Source organism: Chaetodon trifascialis, chromosome 13 (assembly GCF_039877785.1).
Source record: "Chaetodon trifascialis isolate fChaTrf1 chromosome 13, fChaTrf1.hap1, whole genome shotgun sequence".
NCBI classification, from domain to species: domain Eukaryota; kingdom Metazoa; phylum Chordata; class Actinopteri; order Chaetodontiformes; family Chaetodontidae; genus Chaetodon; species Chaetodon trifascialis.
In genome coordinates this window covers 18,121,155-18,141,902 of record NC_092068.1, presented here as the reverse complement: position 1 = coordinate 18,141,902, position 20,748 = coordinate 18,121,155, and the positions used below count along the sequence as shown (strand labels likewise).

The 20,748-nt window shown below is 42.9% G+C and overlaps 1 protein-coding gene across 2 annotated transcripts in view; it reads right to left on the bottom strand.

Moving 5' to 3' along the window:
- Positions 1–1,745: 1,745 nt before the first annotated feature.
- Positions 1,746–20,748, bottom strand: part of adam12b (ADAM metallopeptidase domain 12b) — a 75,833-nt gene continuing 56,830 nt past the window's right edge. The window contains exons 13-23 of one of the 2 annotated variants that reach the window (XM_070977979.1): positions 19,394–19,483; positions 17,413–17,608; positions 17,183–17,291; positions 16,506–16,704; positions 15,426–15,503; positions 13,456–13,564; positions 12,910–13,096; positions 11,821–11,929; positions 8,954–9,196; positions 4,362–4,537; positions 1,746–3,713 (exon numbers count right to left, since the gene is read on the bottom strand). In XM_070977979.1, the coding sequence (XP_070834080.1) occupies positions 3,662–3,713; positions 4,362–4,537; positions 8,954–9,196; positions 11,821–11,929; positions 12,910–13,096; positions 13,456–13,564; positions 15,426–15,503; positions 16,506–16,704; positions 17,183–17,291; positions 17,413–17,608; positions 19,394–19,483 (1,548 nt within the window). In that variant the 3' untranslated portion in view covers positions 1,746–3,661. The remainder of the gene's footprint in view (positions 3,714–4,361; positions 4,538–8,953; positions 9,197–11,820; positions 11,930–12,909; positions 13,097–13,455; positions 13,565–15,425; positions 15,504–16,505; positions 16,705–17,182; positions 17,292–17,412; positions 17,609–19,393; positions 19,484–20,748) is intronic. The other variant, XM_070977980.1, reaches the window with a different exon arrangement.

Genomic DNA, 20,748 nt, shown 5'->3' with positions numbered 1-20,748 from the left:
GTGACAGCACTGACCTTTCACTTGGAGAATCGTATCTAAGAAAAACAAAAGAACAAGATTATTAAAAGAATATCTGAAACTGCAGCCTGTGGATATATGGACCATTACTCTTTAGGACTGCAACTAAACGAGTATTTTCATTGTCAGTTGATCAGTTAGCGAGCTCGTTCTTTTGTCCACAAAATGTCAGAAAATGGCTAAAAACATGTTTATTCTCATGGAGGATTAAAGAAACCAGAAAATACTCACCTTTAAGAAACTGGATTCAGAGTAACTTTTTTTTTTTCTTAAAAAATTACTCAAACCTGTTCAGTGATTCTCAAAATAACAGTTAACAATTGAAAAATACTTGCTTAATCGTTGCAGCTATATTCTTATTCTTCTTGTTTTTTAAAAAAAATTTTTTAACTGAAAACCTGTTTTCTGGCCAAACTGGGCAGTTAGTTAGCTAACGCTAGCTAGCTTAGCTAAGTTTAGGATAAAGACTGTGTCCAGAAAGACACAGCTAACGTTAGCCTGGCTCTGTCCAAAGGTAGTAAAATCAAGCAGCACCTCTAAACTTCAGTTATTAACACATTAGGTTTATTTTATTTTGTAGCAAACATTTGAAAACAATGATTTTTTTAACACTGTGGCAGACATGTTGTTTCTTAACCAGGAAGCTATGCTCATTGCCTAGCAACTGCTCTCAGCCAAGAAATACAAGGGCACAAGCTAGCTCTGCTCCATTTGTTTAGCATCTTTATGCTAACTAAGCTGAAGAAGCTATATGTCTTTTTCACATACAGACATGCATGTGGTGCAGCAGTTAAATCTCATCTAAATTTAAGACAGTGAACAAGCGTATTTATACCCTAGAGGTCAAACTATTCCTTCCCAGCTAATAAGAAATTCAGAAAATATGTTTTAGTACCCACCAGTGGCTGATAACTGGTACTGTTCAAACTGAAACCACTCTTACTGTTTTCTATTAAACCATCTTTCTTCCAGTTTAGCTTTTTCTCACTGCCTAACATTCATACCCAGCACAACCTGTTGTTGTCCATAATTGTTAATATGCTGCGATACTTCACTGCTTCACTTCCTGCTATACTTCTTTCTGCTGGCTCTACCGTTCTTCAGCTCACTCTAAAGACAGTTTAGAGGTCAAGGCTGGTCTTATTTTTGTATTCTTTCCCAGTAATTTTCTAAGTTAACAAGTGTTCGGTGGAGCTGATCCTTAATCAGGACTCAAGGGCAACTTCACCCTGTGGTTTGAGGGAGCACATTAAGGCAAGATAACAAGATAAAACTGGAGGGAAGGAGGGATGGAGGGGAGCGCTGGGCTCTTGTAATGACCAGTGTTGCCTGGCAGGTGGCAGTGTTGAACAACCGTGCCAGCACAGCATAGCAGGCCCACATGTACAGAATGAGGTCACATATTAGGAGGACGCTTTAACTCAGTGAGTCACTGGGAAAATGATACACATACCTGCAGCGTTCTTCTCCACACATTTATTTTTGTGTCATTTTCAGACACCAAGAATGACTGTTTATTTGTTGCTGGTTAGTAGAGAAAAGATCTTAGTTTTATTGTTCATCACATCCTTAAGTGTAATATGTTGCTGGTTGTTCTTAGTGGGATGATGACAGGATGAGTCAAGTTATTAAGTTCTTATTTGCTGTTTTTGGTGGGAGTTGCATTTTGCATACTGAGCTTTAGGCACACTCATCCTCTCAGAGGCCAAAAATCAACAACAGCAAATGGTGAAAACTTCTTTTAATGGCCAATTATGGTTTTAAAAGGTTTCTGCTGATATATTTAGAAAATCAAAGTGAGAATGAAATTAAAGCAACTTGTTGTAAACAGTCATAAAGGAACTTTTATTTGGCTCCAATTTCATCAATAAAATCTCTCAGTTTAAATGTTACTCTCAAACATTTGTCTCTTTCCTACAAGTTACAGGTTGAAATATTGAAAATCCTGTTTTCACCAGTCAGTGTAAATGGGGCACAGCCTCAAAGCACTTCTTATATTACTGTGCTTGTAAAAACAGAACAGAAAAAGGGAGAGAAATGATAACTGACATACAATATTTACACTTTACAATGGCTTTTAAACATGATACAGTTATGCAAATAAACACATTATATCTTGGATTTACAAATGGCACAAACATTTAACGACTAATCCGCACAGCACTGACAAATATTTTCCGATGGGGAGCAGTTTACTCTGACAGTCGAGCACATCTGAACACTTCCAGAACAAGAAAAAAGCATTACTCGCACATGTCTGTACACGAATGCAACTTCAATCATCTGCAGGGGGAGGAAGGCAAGCCACTGCATTTAGAGACACTGCAAATACAAAATGCACCATCCAAAGTGAACACTGACACGGGAAAAAGAATTGCGCTGTAAAGTTCAAATCCCTCCTTGTAAAACAGCGAGTCAACAACAAACAACATCAAGGAAACTCAAAGTGCAACAGCGAGCTCTGGATCTAACGAACAATGCTATGAAGGCGTGAATAATCTCAAGAGTTCAAGAATAACACAACCATACAAAATCCAAATGGAATGCTATGAAGGCAAAAAAAAAAAGAGACAGGACAGATACGGTCACACATCTTGTTGGACGCAGCCAAGAAGGACATTGGAAAGCTCGCAGCGCTGAAGTCATTCCTCTTGGCTCGCACACTCAAGGACAAAGTGAGCGTGAATGTTAAACATACAAACACCAGAGCTAATGTTGAATTATTTGGTGTTGGCGTAATTCTCTGGAACACAATCAGTCTGTCGAATCTGTTGAGACTCCGCAGCGTCTGCCAGTATCAGGAGAACATGTTGGGCGTCCAACACATGCCCCGGGCAGTGTGTCAGGGCCCGTCTGCAATGTGTGAAAACTACTTTTCCTGTTTGTATTTAACTGTGAAAGTGAACTTATAAGGGAATGAGAGAGCCTGACTGTGAGACTGTAAAATGAGCAGATCAGAACAATCCCATAAAAAGTACTGTTTTCCAAGGCTTTGTGTCTAATAAAAAAAACAAAAAAAACAAAACAAAAACAGCTTTTGATTAATGTCTACTTTGTAGCACCACGGTGACATGAATAGAAAAGATGTATTTGGTATTCAATACATCATAAAAGTATGAAAACTGAATCTGTAACACTGCTCTACGACCCAAAGCCTAGACTTACAACTTGCCGAGTTGGGCTCTGTTTCCCTTTATCCTCATTTTAGTCCAAAACCAAACTTTTTTTCACCGTTCAATTACTCAAGCTACTTCATTGCTTATAAAAACATCATATATTTCAGCATTTCATTTGAGAAAAAAGTATAAAAATCACCAAAGAATGCAAAAGAAATTACACCGTGTTTCCTTCTTTTTGAAACTTTTCCAAGGGGAAAATCACTCTTGATCAGAGTGCTCTGTGCGCAAACTGGTAATACTGAAGTTAAATATTTAAATAGATAAATAGTTCATTGGTACCTGAGCGAGGACAACGCAGCACCTTTTAGAGGCGTAGCACCGAGGTGTGATGTTAGCCCCCTTCGTTAGAAACTCTGTGACACTTCCAAGAGTCCAAAAGGTCTTACAGAGTCTCAGTAATTAGTGCAAATCAAGAAAGTCTCCGTCTGTTGGTGAGAGATCAACTCGTCCATGACGTCAAGAGCTCAGCATTCCTTATGAGTCTTTGGCGGTCTGTAGGGCAACACCGGCACAGGTCTGAAACGTAAACAGAGGTATGTAAATCCGTTTCCAATTTAATGTGTCGTTCTCATTTCCGAATAAGCATATGAGCCACTTCTAACACAACACAGGTGTGAACTGAACGCTGCTGGATTCGTGCAAAGTCTACAGCAGAACAATGTTCAAAACAGAGAGATATTAAATGCTCATCCTGCTCGCCTTTTGAAGAGCAGTGCAATATATCTATCATTTAACTATCACCTCTTATGCACTAAGGAAATAAAAGCCTTTTAATAAAGCAGGAAACACTTGCAAATGAGCAAATTGCTGGGGAGGTTTTTCTTGGATCAGTCTAAAAGTGTTTTTTTTTTTTTTTTTTTCCCTGTGGTTTTTGGGAAAAGAGGTTAAAAAAATACAATTAATCAGACCAGCAATCCCAAAGTGAGAGTAAAAAATAAGAAAATTGATGAAAAGATTTAGAAGGAGAATCACTAATGAGGAAAGGGGGCAGATGTCCCTCAGGCTCACAAGGGTCATTAATTAAGGCTGCAATGGAAAATGAACTTGAAATGCACGTGTGGCAGGAAACACTGCGAGCATTGTGTCTCTCCTCCACCCATACGGTCCTCTCAAGCCGACATATTCCACGTCTGTAAAGGGACGTGTGATTCCTGCTGCACCCACCTGCTGGGTAAAGGGATGGTGGGCGGAGGCCTGGGCACAGTGGGGATAGGAATGGGGAGCGGTCCAGTTCCGGGGATGTGGACCCCCGCTGCTGTGGCGCTGTGACCCAGCCGAGAGCTCCTCCCCAGTGGGTCTGCGGGTAGCGGTTTCTGTGGTGGACTGGGTTTCTCACAGTCCTGAAGAAGGAATAAAAAAGTTCAGTCCATCAGATCTAAACTGTATGTGAGCTCATTTTAATGTATTACTACAAAATGAAGCAGAATACTGCAGAAATATGCTGCCTGTATTTAAACTTGCCAGTATTTCCTGCATTCATAGATATATATTCTGTTTGTTAACGCTAACTGAAAAGAACCCACCACATTGCTCATATCTTGAGAACATCTAGCATGTCGCCTTCTACCTCCCTTTAAATATGGACTAGCTGTTCAGCAGCTTCGTGAAGCCACAAAAGCAGACACGTTTCACTAGAGGGCACTGTGTTATCTTCTCTGAATTCCACACAGCTAACATGAGATGAGTCCCAAGCCTCCTCCTCCTCCTCCTCCACCTCTGTGGCAGTGCTGTGTGAGTGGAGAAGGTTATCTGAATGAGGTGCCATCATGTGTTACTAATCTACAGCAAGGAGGCGAGGCAGTGATAAACATCTGCCACCAGCAGCCCGGCCACTGTCACACACGCACACATATATGTGCAAAACCTCCCCACAACCGCCCACACACATCACAACACACACGGACAAACTTCAAGGAATATGCACAGAGGGAGAAATAAACTTTTCCACATCATGCATGGATAAGACTTACGGAGCTGGAAGGTTTAAATCATTCATGAATGCAGCCTGTGACCTGACCTAAACCTGTGAGTGCTTTCCCATTTCTTCACTATAATACGGCCAAAAGTATGTTGACGCCCCGGTCCACCTGTGTTTGTGGTCTGGGTCTGTATTTCATGGTTTGGGCCCCTTGGTTCCAGTTAAAGTAGATGTTACATCTGATTTCTTCAAACCGATACTTTAGACAATAGCAGGATGCTTCGGGCTGTGGCGAAACAGTTCGGGGAAAACCCTTCCTTGTTTAAAAATAATGTCCCCGTGCACCACAGAAGGTCCATAAAGAAGGGGTTTTCAGAGTTTAGTGGAGAAGAACTGAACTCAACCCCATCCACCGGCTTTTCATCACTGATGCTCTTGTGTGTGAAAACAAATCCCTGCAGCCAGACTCCAAAATCTTATGGAAAGCCTTGCCAGAGGAGTGGAGGCTCCTACAGCGGCTGTAGCGCGATCAACTATCACATATGGGTGGAGTGAGTGTTTGGGTTACCACGCAGCTGTTCAGGTGTCCACATACTTTTGGCCATGTAGTGTATCTTGGTCCCACAGAGGAGCAGTCCACTGATTATAAAAACAGTTGCCAATTAATTCGAGATGTATTTCAACTATATCTGAGGAACAGAAGTCATATTACTGTCGCCCAGAAGAAGTTGTTAAAACAACAAAAGCAATAATTCATTCATGCCATATGATATTCATTAGGTGAGGTGCACTGTAGTCACCCTGTTACAAACTCAAATTGAGCAAAGCTCTCTGCCCAGGGCTCTTCAGATGCAGTGAAAAGCACAAGGTGCCCCACAGAGACTGAAATGTTACGATGCTTTAATCAGATTGAGCTCCGTTAACGACGCAGCAGGTCTGTTTTACCCTGACTCTGCATTACAGTCCCATGCGGATGCTGTTCCCGCCTGGTGAGAGTTTGGGGGTAATACAACGGGCACAGTGGGGGATTCTTGTGCTCCAATTAGATAAATTTGGGTGAATATTAGCTGAGACTAGCAGAGCATTTCGCAGACTTTCGCATATGGTATATCACCCACTGTGATCTTTGAGCACACATTTTGTTCCTGACAAACTCCTACACGTGTAAGTTATGGACAGTTTAGTTTAAGTGAAGATCAACTCCCCCAGAAACACAAAATCAGGCTGTTTTTCAAGGGCGTGCACAGAGGAAAACAAAGATGTAAACGGACAGATGCATCCACTCAAATGCAAGAATAATCCAGGACCCATGTGCATTCTAATGCCGCTCTTGGCAGAAAACCTCACACTGTAACTGGAGTCCTGGTGGTGCTCACATGTCTTAATTCAAAATGAAGGATTGCACTGTCCTCTGTGGCTTGAGAAAGATCTATGAGCCTTGGGCTTACAAGCACCTTTCAAAACGCACCAGAGGAACTGAAAAATGCGTGGTTGTCTGGCCAAGAACAAAGCTATTTTTCTAAGTTCCAGAAAGATGACATTTTGGAAAGGCAAAATTTTAACTCCTCAGTCTGCTTTTGCAGAGCACCTAAACAGGGTTCGAGCTCATTTGCGTCACATCTATTTGACTCTGTGGGTATCTGATATGTATTTTTCATTCAGCCGAACAAGATAATAGCAAGCAGGCCGGCCTTGTGGAAATACTCTGCTCCCACACAGTTTTCTTTTCATGTATTGCCTCATTGTAATGAATGCAGAGTGGGCTTTATTCCCCTGGAAACACCTCAACGTTTAATGGGGTGCAATCGGCACGCACGCATAAGATTGAAAAACTGTTTTAAAACAAGACATATTGGCACAGACAGCAGGGGAGGCTGCATCAAGTATTACAATAAGCTAGTAATATGCCTTCTATTTAAAAATTGATGTCCTGCACGTCCTTGCTGGCCTGTTATTAAATCTCAACAGAATCCTCCACTCTGCTTCTGACCCGCAGTACATTTGCCATCCCCGCTCGCTCCATCTGTTTCATTACAGCGAAATGAGCTCGTAGATATTAGCAGGTAGCAGGGTTTCATTGTAATGGCAGGCCACTGAGCAAGCCTTTCTATAAAGCCAACAGCGGCCTTTCAACTAAAGTGCATCTTAAGTTGGCACGCGTTCATGTCAATCCAGGGTGATATGCTGCATTGCTTGGTACAACGCCAGCTGTTTCTGCTGCTCATTGCTAGCAGTATTAAGATCCTTTACTTAAAGTTCTAATTATGGCTTTCACTATCACTGGATAAGCTAACGAGCTGACTTTTATTATGAAATAATCACAGGAAATGCACTCGTACATCAAAAGTGAGTCTAGTAACTAAAGCTGTAAAATAAATGAAGTGCAGTAAAAACTAGCTTCCAGTATTTGCCTTCAAAATGTCACAGTGTGGAGGAGCAGACGTATAAAGTAGCAGTATAAAGTACAAGACGCTCACAGTACTTGAGTAAATGTACTTGGTTACTTTCCACCACTGCTGCTGCTCACCTGAATGATTAACCTTGGAGGTATATCTTTCTGTATGCCTCCCTCCAACTCCTTCATGCTCTGGCTTTACATCTGGGATTATGTGATGCTATTTATCCAACGGACACACAGCGTCATCTCACAAAGCAAAAGTCTTCCTGTTTTTAAAGCAGCACGTCTGTCAATTACCGGTGCACCCTGCCGCTGCGGCTCACACGGTGCCGAAATCCAACACGACTCTCCTGACTGCCCTAGCGCAGAACGGATCAGGATCCACCACCAAATCCAGCAGACAGATGGATTTACTATCTCCACTGCATCCAATACTGCTGGCTCGGCAGAAAGCGGCACCTTACTCAGGAGTTGGGTCATGGGGAGGGAGACGCATTGAATTTTGCTGTCGATACGTGGGTAGACAAGATGACCGCAGTGCAGAAATTCAGTGAGTTTCCAGCATTCAACACTTTGCTACAACTTTCAAAAATGACCATACGGATGTCTGTACAAGCTTTACATCATTAACTACAATTTGCATATATTTTACATTAGTGAAGACCGTTTCTGAAGAATAGCTCAGGTTTTTAGATTGATTTCCAACCTGCCATTCCATTCCATTGGTTTCTGTTCATTTCAGTGCAGGGCATGATAATAATGAGACTTCAAATTTGCTTGATGTAGGTAATCCATGGCTGTGAGCTGTCATGCGGTAATGCAGCGTAAGCAGGGACTGATTTGAAAACTCTCCGTTTGTTTGTAGTTTATCTCACAGGTCTGATTTCAACCTCGGCCTTAAAAACATGACTCACCACAACACTGAATCATAAAACTTGTGGTGAGATTGTTTTGCCGTCAACGTGGCCCATGCCTGCAATGCTTTATTAGCAGCTGCCTCAATTCTCGGATGTCAGAGAGTCCTTAAACGCACCACCAAAGATTCATTACCGCACAATGACGACGCAACTTTGGCAAAAACAAAGAAAACTTAATCTCCACTGGTACTTGTTTAAGAAAGTTTCAAGTCACAGCGGGTTTATTTTCATTCTTTCATATTAAAATGAAATAAAACTGATGGTTGCCAAGAATGTATTGTGGAAAATCGACGTAGAAACCTATGGTATGGTTTAGAAAATGACCAGGAGTAATGTACAGTAAAATATACACCACTTGAATTTAATGGCCTATGCCTTGTATATGGTCCATTAAAGCTGTGGTCTACAAAAACAAATTCCCATTTCAAAGTACAATGACAGTAAAAGCTGTTTGTCGAATTTATGAATTCTTGCATGCAGAGGACATCGACCGCAGAATTCATCGACATTTTTGCAAACCAACCTGCTCGTCTCTGTAGGATGACTGCTGGCGCGGCAGGCTGAGGAAAGGTGGCACTCGAGGTGGAGAGAGGGACGTGTGGGCCCTGTGGTGGGCTGGGAGAGGAGGCAGGGTGGGCTGGCCCACACTCAGGGACACCGGCATGGGCTGGCTGATGTGCAGGGGCTGGTAGAGCGGCAGTCGGCGCAGGCTGTGCGAGTGGAAGTTGTGCGGAGGGAGAAGAGGCTCGGCGCTCAGGAGAGACGGCTGAAAAGAGGATGAGAGTTATTTTCATTGATGCCAGCAGTTATGAGTTACGGCAGTCGGACATACTGTGTGCTTTGGTCACAGCAGACGCTTTGACTTGTTGTAGCGGGAAAAGTGCAAGCGTTACTGAGAACATACAACAATCTCTGTTGTATTCATGATAGAGTGACTGTGAGCCAGCATGGACAACGCCGGGGACCTGGAACTGAAGCAGCTGAATGGAATTCAGCCATCGTTAATTTTTATTATTTCCACCTGTGCTTTTTTCTGCTGTGACGTATAAAAATGTCCTGTGTGAAAAAGTCTGATTGCAACATGTGTTCCTCTCTCACAACCCCAAATAATCCGGCATCCCCTCAAACTTTATCTTTGATCAACAGAAAATTAAAGGGCAGCTATTTTGATTATTGATTACTTGCCTTCTATCAAGCAACATGTCAGATTTGCTGTTTCCAGCTTCTCAAATGTGAGGATTCTTCTCAACTTTTCTCAGTTTTACGTAAATAAAATACTGAATCCACAGTATGTCAAAACAATGAAAACAAAAGGTGTAGTCTGATGACGCTGTGAACAGTGTGGGATCATGGGAGTTATTCATCTGATGTGACGCAGGCAGAAACGTTCACAGATGAGGTAAAGCTCTATTTATGGTACGTTCAGTCGCGTTCGCTGACTTCAGTCCTCACTCTGACGTATCATCTGGTGTTTCCTGTGTCGCCATTGACATCTGAACAAATGACACACACTTGAATAAAGTTACGGATTTCTCACGTGCTGCGTCGCCACAAGAGAAAACTATTTTTTGAGGTGAGTGTGAAGGGGCGGGCGGCACGTTGGAGCAGCAGGTAGTGCGCGTGCCTCACAGCAAGAAGGTCGCCGGTTTGATCCCCGGGTCGGGCAGGGCCTTTCTGTGTGAAGTTTGCATGTTCTTCCCGTGCATGCGTGGGTTCCTCCCACAGACCAAAGACATGCTCATTAGGTTAATTGGTGACTCTAAAATTGTCCTTAGGTGTGAGTGTGAGCGTGAATGGTTGGTTGTTTGTATATGTTGCCCTGTGATTGGCTGGCGACTGGTTCAGGGTGTACCCCGCCTCTCGCCCGTTGACAGCTGGGATAGGCTCCAGCCCACCCGCAACCCCAAAAAGGGATAGTCGTGTATAGACAATGGATGGATGGATGGAGTGTGAAGTGCTGGGAACAACGACTGTTCGATCACAGCTGCTCGTTAGCTGGTTTTTCATTGTTCTGCTGTTCCCTCTCTGTTTGTGTTGACCGCATTTTGGATCTAGTTATCCTCTGGTCTATTCAGGTTGTGTCTTGCTGTCTTTAGGTCAGATGTTTTTAGAAAAACGTATTCATGCATGTCTGGTTCCCAGTAGTGTTACCACAACTCCTCCTGAAGCTGTCAAACGGGCACCTGCAGAACTTTGACAGGCATTTTTTTCATTGTTTTCTGCATTTGTAGATCCCTTCCTCAAACAAACAATCAACAAATTAGCTGATCATGAAAGTAATAATTGGTTGCAGGCCTCGTGTCTTGTCCTGGGATACTAAGGGGTAGCGCAGGCATAAAAAGTAAAATTCCACCTCAGTCATGCAGCTCTCATTAGTGTGAAATAGCTGATGTCAGACTCGGCCATAAAACTGGAAAACAACATTATTAGATATGACGTTCTGAAATTTTAAAAGCCAGAGTCTGACCACATGTCCTGACCAGCTGTTACCCCTCCGCTCCAGAACAAACCAATAACACCTAAAATGGCCAGAAAGGATTTGGCTGCTGGACAACACACTCTCTTGCGCACACACACACACACACACACACACACACACACACACACACACACACACACACACACACACACACACACACACACGGTGCAGATGTATTCACAGAGAGCTGCAGTGATGCTGACTGATATCTGTTGAGCAGAATAAGAATGGACAGCCTGTTCAAATAGTCACTCCGGTGGACTCAACACTACTTAACATAATCTGGATGAACTTCTACACTCAATTATGATATTAGGTAGAACTATTATACTCAGTTGCTGCAGGTGCAGGCCAATGCGAACACAAATCAAACCCCCACACACTCATGCATATAAATGCATGTAGCTTTAGCCTGTAATGCACATACACGATATGTAATCTCCTTCCGTGCTTCCCATTACCAACAAACAAATCAAACCTGCTCTCCACCTCTGCCCGAAAGAATCAACTCTGCTCCCTTCTTTTTAATCACAAAAAAATCAAATAACAACATCCTGAGTCCCTATTAAAGTTCCTCCGCCTCCCGACAGCAATGCGCCGTAATTAATATTTCTCTGAGAGGGATATAGTGTGGATGAATCAATTACCCGGATTGCCCTCATCTTATTTTGTCAACAAGCCTCGGAGCACGACAAGTCTAAACCGAGACTAGGCTGCAGGTCAGTGAAGGGCTCTAATAGAGTGCGATTACAAAAGAAATCAAATCAAATGGGCCGTGACAGAAAGGAGCATGCAAACACACATACACAGTAAACAAATGGCTGTGTATTAATATACAGTGTATGCTGATACACACACGGCGAGCTGTGCCGACAGACGCAGTAACGGACGTGTTGTGGGGAGCGACTCACCTTATAGATGTTGGCTGCAGAGGGTTTGGGTGGAGGCTTGCGCTGTGGTGTGGGCCTGTACATGGACTGAGTCCTGATGGGGCTGACTGGCCTGTTGGCCTCCACAGATCTATAAACACATCAGAAGTACTTAAAGATCGAGTCATTTCAGGAATATTCAGATGAAGTTTTTGGTATTTTCAAATGTAATCGCTGTTTTACTGCAGATGAAAAATGAAAATTTTTGTGTTTCTCAGCTAATCGCGATTGAAAATATTGGCCTGTTTTTCCCCTGTGTTTACAAAGGCATCAGAAGGCATCATAATGATTTGGGCCGCTTGTTTTTGCCATAGAGGGCGGCACGGTGGAGCAGCAGGTAGTGCGCGTGCCTCACAGCAAGAAGGTCGTCGGTTCGATCCCTGTGTCAGGCAGGGCCTTTCTGTGTGAAGTTTGCTTGTTCTTCCCGTGCATGCGTGGGTTCTCTCCGGGCACTTCGGCTTCCTCCCACAGACCAAAAACATGCTCATTAGGTTAATTGGTGATTCTAAAAATTGCCGCTAGGTGTGAGTGTGAGTATGAATGGTTGTTTGTCCAGTGTGTTGCCCTGTGATCGACTGGCGACGAGTTCAGGGTGTAACCCGCCTCTCACCCATTGACAGCTGGGATAGGCTCCAGCCCCCCGCAACCCCGAAAGGGATAGGCGGTACAGAAAATGGACGGATGGATGGTTTTCGCCATGAATGTTAACTCTTAAGTCCATAAATATCAAACTATAACTATATGACCATATATATTTCTGTGTTTATGAGTTAGGTGCTCCTCAGATGACCATAAATGAAGTACAGGCCTGTTATATTGAGAAATAATTGCACTAAAACTAGTTCACAAAGCGAGAAAAATCAGTTTTCTACCGGTTTCAGGAGTAAAAATGTTTCAAATCAATGACTTTCAGCAATAAATAATAATTTCACTTTAAAACAAAAAAGCAGGAACAAGAACCTGTGATGTTTATCGAATCATCTAAATTTTGAGGGACTTCTTGCTGCAGTCTAAGCAGCCTGACAACGTGTCACTGAACCACAATCAAACCTCATTGGCTCCGTTTGTCACCTGAGCTTCTCCAAGGTGCTCTTCTTATTGGTGAAGAGGAGGCGCAGCAGAGTTTTCCTCTTCAGAAAAATGATCACGGTGGTTACCAGGAGGCCGAGCAGGGTGACCAGGATCGCCACGGTAATGACCACACTGTCGGCTGATGCCATATATGACAACACGCACATTAATACACACACACGCACATCTACAGCACAGAACAATGACAGGACATAATGCAAAGACCGTTACAGCTAGGCCACGGTCAGCAGCACAGTTTGCCGCTGACATCTCTCGCCTTCACTCGAAGGAATACAATTCATTTTCTTTCTATTTTAAGACCACAGACTGTGCTGTGTACTGTATTTCTGGGTGGAAAGGGAGTTGTGTTGCTCTAGGAAAATTACACTCGCATCCAAACTACACATCAATCCAGTCCTGACTCTGCAAGAAAAGAGATGTACAAGGTGCAGCTGGTAGAGATTTGTGTTGTAGCTTATTTCTGAGTTAGCGCCGTTGTCTCTCTGTCTAGAAGAGTGAGGATAGAAATGAAATCGTCCTCACTACCTGCCAGTCTCATCGGTCCGCTGTCAATGCTCCCGCCGAAGCCTGCTTTCTCACAGAACGGGGGGGCCCAGTGTGCCTCACAGTGGCAGTTCTTCTTGTTGTTGCACACCTGCAAACAAGGTAGTTTCACTGTGTATTACTACCCTTCCAACCAGCTAAACTCCACATATAAATGATGCATTGCCCTCACCAAAGGGTCTATCTCCAAATAACAACATGACAGCTGAATGGGTTTATTTTTTATAAATAAGCCACTCTCATCCAGTTAGTCTGACTGACTTTCAACATAAGAGGACGCTGGCTGTGCGAAGTCATAATAGATAAAACATGTGCATGGGAGAGTCTGTCCCGTGAAGCCTCGGGTTTCCAGTGCAGGAGTCTGATCCAGGAGGATTCCCTGGCGAGGTAACGCAGTCCAGCTGTCGGTTGGAGGGAGGATGGAGGAGGGAGGGAGGTGCAGAGGGAGTTGTGCAGCTGTGGGGGATTTACATTGAGCACAGACGTACAGTCAAGGGCCTTCCCTGTCCCCTGGCCATGGACACTCCTTTGCACAGGGTGATGGGGTTAAGAGGCACTTGGGGGCTCGGAGGGAGGTGTGATCTGGGGGAGTTTTCTGTGTGTGTGTGTGTGTGTGTGTGTGTGTGTGTGTGTGTGTTAAGGGAAATGTAAGGCAAGGTTATCTGTCTCTTATGGAGAATTAATATTCAGACTGAAGATGCGTACAAAAAAAATTATACAGAGACACGTTAGTAAATAATACATTATTTTACTATGTTTAATGATATGTCACATATTTGAAATATCTCATCAGAATGAGATACTGATATGAAAACGATAATTCTCATATGAATGTATTGATTATAAAACATCACACTTCACTTTGATCTATTCATGTCTTAAAGACGTCGAGGATATATAAGATTTACAAAAAGCTAAAAGGTGCCTCACCTGCTTCACAAGCAACAGCCAGTACATGCCTTTCAAGATAAAGTGAGTTCACTTGCAGGCAAACAACATTCTTTAAACTCCTACAGTAAATTCAGAAAACTACTACTTTTCCAGGCAGGTCTCGTACTGTGCGATGTGTTTGAAAAAATGGCAGACAAATTGATTTGGCAGGTATTTCTGCAAGAGGGAAGATGCACCTCCAGTCCACACTTTTAATGGCGAACCATTTCTCTGTATTTCAGCTCTCTTGTAAAGTATTTTTCATGTGATTATCTTTATTGCAGTGAGCCGATCAACTGGCAGCTACAGCGTTTTATTTGTTCTTGAGCATAATAACGTTATTTTTTCTTGGCAGACTAATTTGGTTCAGGTGTGTTTGGTCAGTTCCAAGATACATATAAGAGTTTAGAGAATAAAGGATTTTAGGATCACAGCTTTTTCTCATTGTAAATAATCTCTGTGCCCTAAATTGCCATAATTTGCGGTGAAGATCAGAGGTTAGTGTAAGCTAATTTAGCCCCCAGTGAGTGTTTCATTCTGAAATCCAAACAGTAAAGTAAATAAAAGATAAAAGCACCCCCTGCTGAATTATTGATTAGAGAAAGCGAAGAGAGAAAGGTGATCATTCCTTGGCAGGAAGAGTTACTGTTATACTGCAACAGAATGACTATTGTGGTCTCTCCCTGCGGTGCTGCTCTGTATCTTCTCTCACTGTACAGTCAGGAGATGATGGACAACACTTTGCATAGAACATAAATGATGCCGTTAAATGGGATTGATTTAACCTCAGTGGGACAATGAAGATCCATCATACAGAACCGGAGCAGCTGCCACGATGCACAGGCTCCATTTAAACACACTATTCTGCTATTGTGTGCAATTACAGTGCAGTAAGACAGTTGTTATTTTGTTGGTCATAAAGTGACTAAATGGGTAAATACAATGTCCTCGCCGGACTGTTTCAAAGGCTACGGTGCATAATTTAACACTAAATATTGAGCTAGTCGGTGCTCTGCACTCACCCCACGTCCGTTGCACTTCGCAGAGCACTCATGCACACCAAAGACACTGACATTCTGGCACTGCCGATTCAGACACACCTATAAGAGGGAACAGACTCATTGAGCAACACACAGCCAATTAACACAAAACATGAGAAGAAGTGCGCACAGTCCTGCAACACGGGATAATATCTGTCTTACATGTGCACAGGTTTAGTGTCTGTGCCATAAAGCAGCAGGTGCCTGACTGATGCCTGCTGCATGTTCTCTGCTAAGATAGGATTTAAGTTTTCTTGTCGATAACAAATGTACAATTTTATGAAATTAACATGACAATGTTTTTAAGATTGTTACAAAGTTTTGTCAGGTACTGACACGTTTACACATGTTCACACGTCACAACCCTTCATGCAATTCAAGAAGGGAAGACATAAAGTGAGACCTGCGGGCCATTGCCTGAAATGTGACATGAACTGCATACAATATTTTCTAAGCATCCACTTAATACTTTCAATAGCCTTCATTTATAACACACCACTTGACTGCTGCATCAAACTGCGATCACTAGCAACTAAGAGTGTCAGAGGCGTCATGTTCTGTCATCAATGCTAGTGCTGTTACTGAAAGTTAGCAGTTTGAGTGGAGACCTGGGCAGTTTAATGTGGCTATGAGATGGAAAACACACTACTGAAAACATGCAGTATGGTTAAGGAGGAAAGGAGATTTCAGGATAAATTGATCAGCTCTTACTTTGTCAGACTTCAGGCGACAGATAAAGTCTTTTTAAGTGTCTTATATACAAACAGGTGAATTTGGGGCTCGAGGAATTGCATGTTAAACAGCATTATGAGACCAGTCACAAATCCTCTGAAATGTTTATGGGGTTTCCTGTGCAGCTCCAGGTCATCAGAACTTGGATAACCCACAGTCTTGTTCCTTTGTCCAGCCATAAGCAAGATGTGTGTGATTACAGGACAATATGCTACAACACTATCACAATATTGAGTCTTAAGCGATGTCTTACATATGGCTACTTAAGAAGTACTGAATATTACCTCATGCTGTCTTTCTTTACAGCTAAATGGTAAATTGATCACTCACCATGCCGTCTCCACACTTTGTCCCAGCCAGAACCAGTCCAGGATCTGGCATGTCATCACCCAGGTAAACATGTGTTCCCCGACACAGAATACGCCCTCCTTCTTGTAGCGGTATGTTGGTTTCAATAGAAACAGCGTTTGTTCCAATCACTGGCCGGTTGGCTCCTCCCTGGCACTGAATTTTACCACACTTTGCATCCCTGCATACAACACACACACATGCGTGAACACGACAATAAAAATGCATATAATAAAACACTTAATTAAAAAAGGCTAAAACATTAAGGCTTGTCAATCAGAGACAAAGATAAGTAAGTGTAGAGAAAGATGAAAGGCTGCTGAAGTAAGCGGCACTGCTTCAGTCCTCTGGCCATTAAAGCAATTACATCAATTAACAAAGAGCTTGATTACAGAATTCACCCAAAGGGAGAAGATCTTTACCACAATTAGCCAACAAGAATAGCATGAAATGATTCATGAATACTTTCTCAGAACGTAATTAGCTGCTATCTTTCTCAAATTACATTTTTCACCCGTGTAAACTTTTGTTTGAAGATCATGTGTCAGATTTCACAACGCCATGATGATTGCTAATGACACCACTTAAGCTAATCAGTTGTGTTTTGCACAGTAATTTCTCTGTACCTCTACTGCATCATTGCAGCTGCAGAGTCTTACCTCGCATCACATTTGGCAAAGGAACCTTTGGAGTCTTTCCCACAATTCCCATAAGGATCCCCTGCAGAGTTTACTCGCTCAAAGCATATCCCAGGGGCAGGCTTGGCTCCTGCACACAAAGACAAACAAGGAAAATACAAAAATATAATCACCAAAAAATGAGTGGAGGACGCCCTTATAAAAGTGAACATTATGTTCACAGTCCAACTTATTGGTAGCCATTGATTTACCTGCTCCCCACAGGGTGATGCATTGTTGCTCATGTGTCTGGCAGATGCCGTTGTAGCAGTAGCCATCGACGCTGTGGCAGGCGTGCCCATCATGCAGATAAACGTTGGCCGGGCAGTGAGGGCTGGCACCAGTGCAGAACTCCGGCATGTCACAGGAGTTACTGGACTCTCGACACAGAGTGCCAGCCAGTTTCAGCTGTAAGCACATACAATACAGTACAGTAAGCTCTTTCAGATCTGCAACACTGCTGAGGTCATCTATCTGTTAACGTCCAGACCTTTGGTCTTTGCAGATACTCTGTTATGTCTTCACTGAAACGAGACAGGACTGTTACAAATACAGCAGCAATGTTTTGTGATATCTGGCACCTGCTGCTGTGCTGGAGGGAGTGACAGCACTGCCGGAGAACAGCAACAGCACGACGAGTCTGCAGCCATGCTGGCGGCTGTGAAACGCAGTACTTCAGCACAGCGCTGCTTTGTGCTAAATGCTAATGTCAGCAAGCTAACATGCTCACAATAACAACGGTAAAACACTGATGCTGATCACTTACAATGATACATTTGCTAGTGAGCGCTTAAAAGTATAGACCTGATGACGGTGCTAGATGAAGACAATTCATCATGAGCGGGACGTGAATGTGAGTACCACATTTCATGGCAATTCATTTAGCAGTTGTTAAGATATTTAAGTCTGGATCATCCAGTGGACCGGCATTGCCATCCACAGAGCTTTGCTGCTACTGCTGCTTCAAGGACGGAAAGCGTTTTGGTTGTCTACAGGCTGCAGCAGCGATGGATTTTAAAATTGATTTTGCAGTTGAGGGCTTAATTAATGACCAATGTGGGTGTGAAGGATGATCACCCCAGCTTCTCACCAGTGGATCCCCTAATAGTAATAAGCAGTTAAAATTGATTTTAGAGACCTTAGATTGACTCTAATTTAATTTCTATTTGCTCACGTCCTTTATGTTTTGCTGGATATTCAGACTGTAATAACTTTGCATGGAGGAATGTTGAAAAGGATTTTCAAAGGTTGATTTTGGTCTTTTGTCTTGCACCACAAAGGTGAGGGAAAAAAAAAACTTGAAACATTTTTATAGACTGATCTCACATGAGAGGAATCTCCTTGTACGGTTCAGTATTATATTCTATTTTCTGTGCTTAACCTACAGCGCTCTAAAGAAGTATTCATGCATTTAATACCTCGCACACTTAACCTTGTGCTGGTCTGGCCTTTATGTTTACTATGACTAAATCTTTACCAGTAAGACTGCCATCGTGAAGAGAAAAGTGATTGCAGGGCTTATTAAAATAGAAGACAAATGTAAAATTGCCCACTCATTTTCACGTCTGGAATGACACAGACCTACTACATTGGGCTCTTACTTAGACAGAACATGGTACAACGCGTATGTCTCACGCCACAAGGTCAAACATGCTTTTGTGCCAAGCATAGGGAAGGACTCATTTGGAGGTCTGTGCAAAAACATTCAATCGTTTTAATCATCTTCAACAAATGTTCCTTTTCAAAGACAGGACACACATCCGAGACACTTGGGAAAAAGATTTCCATGTCAAAGCAAAATCGCCAATAACTCAGTGGACATGAATTTTATGCAATCCAGCCTGAGAACCTGTCCTCGATTGAAATCCTATTCAGGTAAAACATATACAGTTTGAATGGACTGACCTGAGATATAAAATTATATCTAAGGGCACGCTATTATGAGTCTGTTAATAACCTACTGGAGAGAATTACCGGATCCTCAGAAAGTTTAAGGTCTTACAGTTGAGTTTGGAAATGAAAAACTGTCCCTCTCTGCAGAGTAAAGCTCTGAGCAATGTTCAGAGGGAAAGACATAATTTCAGATCCTTTACAACTATGAGAACGGCAGAACGGCATTTAAATCAGGAGAAGGATGTCCGCAGTGGAAGGAGAAAGCGTGAGACAGACTCAAGCCTGCATGAAAAGTCTCACCCTGCAGTCTTCACAGCACTGTCCGTGGGCGCACACGGCGTCTCCCTTGAGGGTGCAAGTGGTGGCGTTGCAGCATGGGTTCAAACATTCCTGGAAGAAGGCAAAGAAAACAAAACAGTTAGCAACATGTGGACCTGATCACCGCTCTGGAGTTTTTCTGTCAGTTGATCCCTGTTAGATCAAGGCTTCAGGTCAGGGGAGCGCACTTCCTGTCCGGGGATTCCCACCGTGCATTCCCTAACCTGGAGACCTTTGAGACATGGAGTCATATTAACTAAATGACAAAAAAAAGTGGGAACCGTGAAGCAGAAGATAGAAATCAGGCACAGCAGTCGGGTTGATTTGATGTGCATGTTAGATTTGACCATTGGGGTATCATGGGCAAGAGGACAAGTGGGATTTGAAAGCCCTTAAGGGGCGAAGATTGTAGACTTTTTACCATGATGACAAGATCAGCCGGCTGCTGGCAGAACCCGACGAGGGAGGATAAATAAGGATAAGTTGAAAAGGGAGTAATGCTGTAAAAGTCTTAAGGGAGGTGTTGCAATGTTTATCTTTTATTGAATGCCCAAACACATCAGCTTTGTTTTCCAAGTAGTGTCACACATCGCAGAAAACAACTCCCGCTATCATTTGTCTTCTTTCAACGTGGCTGTTTCACTCGTGGGACTCTGAGGTAATGACAAGACGTGTTGAAGGCTGGGAACTGGATTGTTGGACGTGTAATTTTCAGTTCATGTGCGGTTTTATGAGTCTGGCTGTTTACCTTTTGGCCCTGACGTAAGCCTATTGTTTAGAGAGGAGGGAAAAGGTGGCTTTCATCTGTTGGTCTAAGTGGGCTGGCAGATAAAACAAGCAGGACCTCTGTGGTGATATCGGGGGGGTTATGGGGGGGCAAACTGGCAGAGATGGAGTTGACAAATGTAAATTATGCAGTTGGTTCGTTGGTGGTCAAACACAATGACTCCACTAAAATACTACCTACAGCTGCCTCTAAATGATGGAGTACACAGTCATAACAACACTTAGCTTCAAAAAAATCATCGTTGAGTCAGTCAGGTTTTAAGAGTTAGGTCGGAAAATTGACAATTGACAATATTTGGATAAATAAAATGACAATTTTTGCCCTCTCAAAAAGTCCAGAAACATCTCCATCTCCATGGTGGTTGGTAACATACCCGAATTTGTTTGGATCTGATGCTAACAAATCACTTATCAAACCATTCTTCTCTCATTGAACCTTTTCTCTCATTGTTAATTCATAAATGTTAGCTTGTAGCCCGTGCTGACCGTCGCTCTCATCACCAGCTGCAGATGATCATCATCAGCTGTAGCTAATTAATGTTAAGTCAGTG